This window comes from Amblyomma mixtum, chromosome 3 (assembly GCF_055824585.1).
Source record: "Amblyomma mixtum isolate Tamu chromosome 3, ASM5582458v1, whole genome shotgun sequence".
Classification (NCBI taxonomy): domain Eukaryota; kingdom Metazoa; phylum Arthropoda; class Arachnida; order Ixodida; family Ixodidae; genus Amblyomma; species Amblyomma mixtum.
The window spans coordinates 9,256,014-9,263,444 of record NC_143014.1 but is presented as its reverse complement, the minus strand read 5'-3'; the positions used below and the strand labels follow the sequence as shown (position 1 = coordinate 9,263,444).

The following is a 7,431-nucleotide window of genomic DNA, read 5'->3' as shown; positions in this document are numbered from 1 at the left end:
AATGGCGCGGTCATCGACCTCCAGTCAAGGGCCATGTGTTTCTCCACAGAGAACGCAGTACATAGAGATTCAGACCACCCAACCGCGCTTTGCATCCTGGATGACCACGTAACCATTACACCTCGTTCTAGTCTCATGGTTTCTGTTGGCGCCATAACTGTGCGGAATTTTGAAGGCGTCGCGAAAGGCAACCAGATCTCGCTTTTCGCTAGGAGCCTTGCTGCCGCCAGAGGAGTCGTTCGTCTTGTCGACGGAGCAACAGAAGTGCTGATAACCGATTTCGGTGGTGCACACCAACATCTGAACGTGGGAACCGTTGTGGCTCACGTTGATGTCATCGCCCATGTCAGCAGCACACCCAGTATTTCCACAATGTCGTTGTCGGAGCGGGAGAGCCCAGTCAGTGGTTTCACGTTCGACGTCAATCCAGCACTCTCCCCGACGCACCAACAAGTTAAAGATCTTCTGCGGTACGGCGACACCTTCTCGGTATCATCGCGGGTTGGACGAACTCACCTAGCGAAGCATCGCATTATTATTAGGTGGGCTCGGTGACTGCACCTCAGCGCAGCCATCTAATCCGCTAATCTTTGCGATGTAGACGATCAACCAGCTGTTCGTCAGCCTACTGTTGCCGACCTTGGCAAGCATTCTTTCGGGTGCGTCGTTTGACTGCGCACCACCATGCTCCAGTGACGAGCCGGGACGCTACCACTTGCCGCTCGTCAGCTGCCCGCCCCGGATGACTGCTGCCACAACAGAGGAACAGTGGCTGCCGGCGCCAAAGGAATCTTGGACGGCTGCATCATCACGGACATCAACAGCTTCGCCCCACATAAAAGCACGTGCCCCCGCCACCGGCACCGTTCTGTGGGCTCGGTGACTGCACCTCAGCGCAGCCATCTAATCCGCTAATCTTTGCGATGCAGGTTAGTAAATCATATGCCTTATTTGCCAAAAGATCAAGCAATTATGTTCTGGTACAGTTCCCGAGCCCACAGTGCTCTGTTGCCATTGCCGCCGAGTGTGCCACTGTTGTTCATTCTTTGCTATTGTTATTAGGAGATATCGAAACTAACCCTGGTCCTAACGACAACAGTGCAGTACTCGCGGAACTCCAGAAACTAACCGCAGGCCAAACCCAACTAATAGCCGAAGTACAAGGACTGAAATCCCAGCTCACTACTACGGATAAAACCATAACCGATTTAAGCAATCGTATGGCCGACCTGGAAACACACTACCAAGCACTACTTCCCCTCCGAAACGACATTGAAAAGATGCAGGCTGACACAAGCACCATGGCGCGTATAATCCAGGAACTAGAAACGCGCATAGATGACGCTGAAAACAGATCACGCCGTAACAATCTCATCTTCTATGGTATCCCTGACACTACTGATTGCGAAACGTGGGCAGAATCTGAAAAACTAATCATTGATGTTTGCCGTAATAACCTTCAAATAACTGTGGAACCTCACGAAATAGAAAGAGCTCATCGCCTCGGTCGTCACTCACAAGATAAAACTCGTCCCATAATCGTGAAATTCACAAATAGCAAAACTAAAGAATCCCTCCTATCAAATGGGCGAAATCTGAAAGACACGGTTTATAGTGTTGGAGAGGACTTCTCGCATGCCGTTCGTCACGCGCGAAAACAACTTGTTGCATATGCTAAAGCCAGGTCTGCCAAATTTTCCTTGCGATTTAAAACACTCCACATCGGCTCGAACCGTTATATTTTTGACACTTCATCTAACACCGTAAAGCAACTCGCGTAGCAATTGTCCCTTCACCCTACACCAATAAAACGCCAGCGCGCGACACCCTCAAATGTTCCCTCAAATGTTCTCTCGTTTTCCGTCATATTCACTAACATCCGCAGCTTCCTCCCAAAGCGTGAACTCATATCCAACGTAATTTCGTCATCCAGGAGCAATATACTCATACTAACTGAAACTTGGTTAAACAGTAACGTGTCCGACGCTGAAGTTTTAACTGACTTACCCGAATTCAACGTCTACCGAAACGATCGAAAAGACTCACGGGGGGGGGGGGGGGGGGGGAAGGGGGCGGTGTTCTTGTTGCAATTCACCGAGGTATATCATGCTCTATTGCACACGCCACATCTGATATGGAATCATTATGGCTAATTATTCGCACTCCCCCTGTAACAGTACTTCTTGGCGTTTGTTATAGGCCCCCGCAGTCAAATCCAAACTTCTGTCGACATCTGAATGATACTATAAATCATCTTGTTGTTAAATACCGAAATGCGCGCATTCTCCTTTTCGGGGACTTCAATTATCCGGACATTGATTGGCAGAGTTTAGGCACTTCCTCATTAACATGCAATACAGAGGCCAAGAACTTCATTGATGTCTGTTTAAATTTTAACCTCACACAGTTAGTCTCGGAACCTACTCGCGTCACGCATGCAACCGCAAATACCCTTGACCTAATACTTACTAATACCTGTGCTACACGGGTACTTTCGAATGACATCTGAGTCGAATGGCAGTCGAGACTTGGAATGGCATTCGAACTCGACGGACTCCCGCGGTGCTACACGGCACTTTCCAAACGCATTCCAAATTCTCAGCTCGTTTTCAGTGTACAATGACGACGACGGTCACACTAGTCCGACAACGGTACTAACAAGGTGAACAGCATCATGTGATTATAGTGAACTATCCAGTTCACTTTAATATTATTGTAGTGGGACAAGTTTTTTGGCTAAACGACACCGACGAATCCGATCGGCGGACGGTCAGCCTTCATGCCCTCGGGAGTTCGGCGGCCGAGCGAAAACACGCTGATGAGGGGACAGTGCGAATACATGCGCGCTTATACATTATCCGTATTGGAAATAAGCGAAACGAACGGCTATATTTCACATGTGCACACTTGGACACTCAATAGCGATAACCACTTGCCAAATTAATTTCAGTCGACGACGACTCCGTTTCCTTCAGCGACGACTAGGCCTAGCGAGTCCGCAAGGTTGGATCGGTGATTGCGGTGGTTGTGAAGAACGAATTCACAAGTTTTAGCGAATGCAAATGGTCAACGAGTGTAGTTTCGACAACAGTGACATGAAATCAACTTTTGCTTACATCGCAGGACGCGCATACGATGAACGGGAAGCGGCGGTGTGACTCGAGCTGCCGAGCAGTGCTTTACGGCCAGCAGCAGTCGTCGCCGTCGCTAGCTTGTGAACAAGTTAGGCCATATCAATTGGCGCGAACGGTCACCGAACATACTTCTGGATAAAGTAGTTTAAAATAAAGTACTGGGCATGTCGGAGGAAGCCGGGAAAATTAGCGAGAAGCGCCGATCATCCGATGTCAACAACCTGGCTGTCAAGAGTTTCCCAGGCGAGCGATCGCGTCGGCGCTTCCCACAGATTGTCGCACTGCGTAAACAAGCACGGGTACAACCGGTACAGAAGAGAAGAGATTATTTAATAGAACTAAAGCGCATATTTCGTTTTGTGTCTTGCAAACGAGCACAAGCTTTTCATACGAAGCGATGTAAACCAATGTAAACAGCAGTATGACTGCAGTCGTCCTCATCGGCGCACTCCTGGGGAAATTTCATGCACACGCGGTAAATGTTCATTGGTGTACTATTATCTGCAAGCACTCACTTAGACGGAACACGAACTATTTGCTAAACAAACAGCAGAAAAAAGCGAGTAGCGGGTATCGAAATGAACAGCCACAGAGCCGAAAGCAGTCGCGCGGCGGTGGGCGGGGCGAAGCGACGGCGGCGGCGACGGCTATTGGTTGGTTCGGGCTGTGTCGCGTTTCGAAGGCATTCCAAAATCTCGAATGTCTTCGTGGAGCGCCGTCGACTGGAAAGTCATTCCAACCGAATGCCGTTCAAAAACGTCGTGTAGCAGCGCACGTTTGGCAGTCGAGTCGAATGACGTTCGGTTGGAAGGCATTCGAAACGCCCGTGTAGCAGGGGTATAATAGCCCTGAGTACCTATCATCCATTAGTTATCTTCCTGAAATCAGCGACCATAAAATCTTACATGCTCTATTTTCATTTACCCCAGCTCAGAAGCACCCATCCAGAAAAACAATAAATCTTTACGATAAAGGGAATTACGATGCAATAACTGAAGACCTTAACATGTTTTTTTCAGAGTACCAATCCACATTCGACACTCACTCTGTTCACGAAAATTGGTTGATATTCAAAAATAAGTTAAATATGCTCTCTAATATGTTTATCCCCAGGGTATCTTTCCAAAATAACCGCAATAAGCCATGGTTTACTAAACATCTAAAACGTCTAGAAAACAAGAAGAAACGCCTGTTTCGTACAGCCAAACGCACTGATAATCAAGCCACTTGGGAAAAATACCTTGCATCTGAGAAATCATACTTACTTGCCGTTCGTAGCGCCACGCGCTCATTTTATCACACTGACTTACCGAAGCTACTAATCAGCAATCCTATACAATTCTGGCAGGTTTTAAATCCTAAGCACACTCATGATATTACACTCACTAACGACTTGCACGAAGCGGTTACTGACCATGAATGCTCAGAAATATTTAATAACGCATTTGCATCTGTTTTCACGAGTGAATTTGACATGCATTCACAGTTACCATCGCTCAACACAGAAGCCATCATGCCAGCTATCACATTCTTCGCAGATGGTATCGCTTCCATAATTGATAACATTGTGGGAATCCTGGCTTTCCGCCGTTGCCTTTGCGCGGCTGTGCCGGCTTCCTGGCTGCTGTTCCTTCGAATAGCTAGACACCGTGGTTGGCCGCGGCCCCCATTGTGGTTTACGGCGGCACAACCCAAAATGTCGACCACGCGGCTCCCATTGGAGCTGTATCGGGAGCACCCTGCGGTGCATCCGCTGGTCACATGCCTCAGCTGTGCATGCTTTCCGCCCAGTGCGAAAGCAGTTCGTGTCACGCTGCCGCAACCGGCAGTTTCGAACAGCAGCAGCCGTGCCCCGCAAGCAGTCAATTCTGCTCTGGGAACGGCGAGGCGCTGGTCCGGTTCCCTGTGGAAACCACGCCGCTCATCGAACTAGGAGCCTTGCCTCCCTCGTTCGTGCAGCCCGCCCAAGCCTCCACTGAGGCAGGGGTGCAGACGCTGAGGCCGGGGCTCCATTGAGCCAGATGCGGAGAAACTTCGAGTCATACTCGAATTTCCCGCGCCCAAGGACGTACGCGGCCTGCGCCGTTGTGTGGGAATGGCCAACTATTATCGTCCTGTGCCCGCGTGCAGGCACCCTTGACCGAGCTCTTGGGAAAGACTGCCGCGTGGCGATGGGGGCCCGAGCAAGAGCGATCCTTTCGCCTCCTGTCTAGTGCCATTGCCGAGACAGCGCAGCTCAGGCTACCCGACCTGACCAGACAGTTCGTAGTCCAGACTGACGCGAGCGATCTGGGTATAGGAGCAGTTCTCCTACAGGAATTCGATGGCGTGCTGCAACCGCTGGCCTTTGCCAGCCGCTCCTTGCTGCCCTCGGAGAGGAATTATTCCGTGACCGAGAAGGAGTGCCTCGCCATCGTGTTTGCACTGCGCAAATTTGACGTCTACCTTGATGGAACGCAATTCGTGGTGCAGACAGACCACAGTGCGCTCAGTTGGCTGATGCGGCTCCGCGAGCCTGCGGGTCGGCCGGCGCGCTGGGCTCTCCTGATACAGCATTACGACTTTTCCGTGCAGTATCGAAAGGGGAGCACGAACGTGGTAGCTGACGCGCTATCCCGTGCCCCACTCGCCAGCGGCGCCTTGACGCCTGTAGGCGGAGGGGGCGAAACAGCGGACGAGCCGCCGGACGGCAAGGAGGGGGAGCCCGCAAACGGGTTAACCCATTCCGCTAACCAGGCAAGCAGCGCTTCGCAAAGCGGACGAGAGGCAAAGCTCTTCGTAAGCGCCTCGGAGGTGCCGACGCGAACGGAAATTTTGGCTGCAAACCTGAGTGGGGACGAGACCAGGCTCCCCTCTGGGATGACTGGAATCGTTTTCAGCCCTAAAGAGCTACTGAAAGCCCAGCAAAATGACCCGTTTTGTCGCGAGGTGAGCGACGGTCTCAGGGAGACGGAGCGCCGTGACGCTACTTGTATTGTAGCGGGCGCAGGGGGGCAGAAGCCAGCGTGTGTCGCGGCGAACCCCGGGGGTTCATATTTGCTGGACAATGACGGGCTCGTGCTGAAGTACATAGCCACCGATGACGAGTCCATCGACCCGTTCAAGGTGGTTATCCCCAAAAGTCTGAGAGGTGCACTGTTGAGATTCTCTCATGACGAACCACTGGCCGGTCATCTGAGTGGCTCCAAAGTTTTTGCAAAACTGAGTCATTCGGTGACGTGGCCCGGCATGAAGCGTGACATTTTCCGCTATTGCCGTTCCTGCCATGTCTGTGAAGCGGTGAAGTCACGGGGTGGCAAGCCGCCTGGAATGATGAAACCGATTGACAGTGTGCGTCCGTGGCAGATGGCCACCTGCGATTTGATGGGGCCTTTCCCCAGGAGCAAGCAGGGGTTCATAGACCTGAAGGCCTACGCGTCACGGTCTGACGAGCTTGCGCCGGTACCCATTGGTATCAAAGGCAAGCGCAAAGGCACAACTGGTGCTGCGGAACGCAAGCGTACGGAGCACCGGTACAATCTGAGGCGACGGTCACCGGTGTGATTGATGCCGGACGGCGGACTTTTCCGCAACCGAAGGCACGCAGCCTCAGCTAGCTGGCGAGCTTTCTCGTCGGGCCCTACCCAGGCGAAGCACGGTGTGTTATTTTTTGTTGTTGTTGTTTTGGCAGCATGATCAGTTCCAGCCTTGTGTGTTTATCAGTTTATTTATTTGTTTTTGTTTGAGTCAGTTTCTAGCCACTTTCGTTTCCCCGCTCGCTCGTCTGTTTTCGTTCTAACGTACCGAGATGTACATAGGCAAACTTCAGCCCGCTCGTGCTTGCTCTTATCTTCTAGAAGGAATAGATTGGATTAGGTGTCGTTTATACAGCGTGCCTTTTCTCATTTCCGGCTCGACTGTGGGTGGTTGGCTCGTTAAGGAGCCGTGTGTCGCGGTGCGAGTTTTGTGCGGCCCGTATGGAGGGGAAGTTGCCGGGCCTTTGGCGCCATGGGGGGGCGGAAAGTGCACCCTTTGACCCTCGCCGCGGCGCCTCTGGACGCTTCTGATGAGGGGATCGTTGTCGCCGACGTCCGCGCACGTGCTTGTGTACGTGTGTTTGTGGCTGTGTGTGCGCGTAACCATGAGCCGAGGCGACGCCTGTGAGTTGTGCCGTTGTGTGCTTCTGCGTGAGCGCGAGGATGAGAAGGACCCCTCGCTGTGGCCAAGGTTACACATCGGGACGCCGCCGAACGTCTGCGCCCGTTTCAGCCGGCATGAAGGGGGTGCACTAACTGTTTTGTGCCTGATGTCGTGTCCA

General features: G+C 51.9%; 1 protein-coding gene across 1 annotated transcript; it reads left to right on the top strand.

Annotated features, from left to right (window-relative positions):
• Positions 1–908: 908 nt before the first annotated feature.
• Positions 909–1,781, top strand: LOC149349186 (uncharacterized). Its single transcript, XM_089576754.1, has one exon. It carries the CDS (start codon positions 924–926, stop codon positions 1,779–1,781), a length of 858 nt encoding a protein of 285 aa, XP_089432880.1. The 5' UTR covers positions 909–923.
• The last annotated feature ends 5,650 nt before the right edge of the window (positions 1,782–7,431 follow it).

Excerpts from the sequence above, each read along its gene's own strand:
- LOC149349186 (XM_089576754.1), top strand. The coding sequence starts at position 924 with ATGCAGGTTAGTAAATCATATGCCTTATTTGCCAAAAGATCAAGCAAT.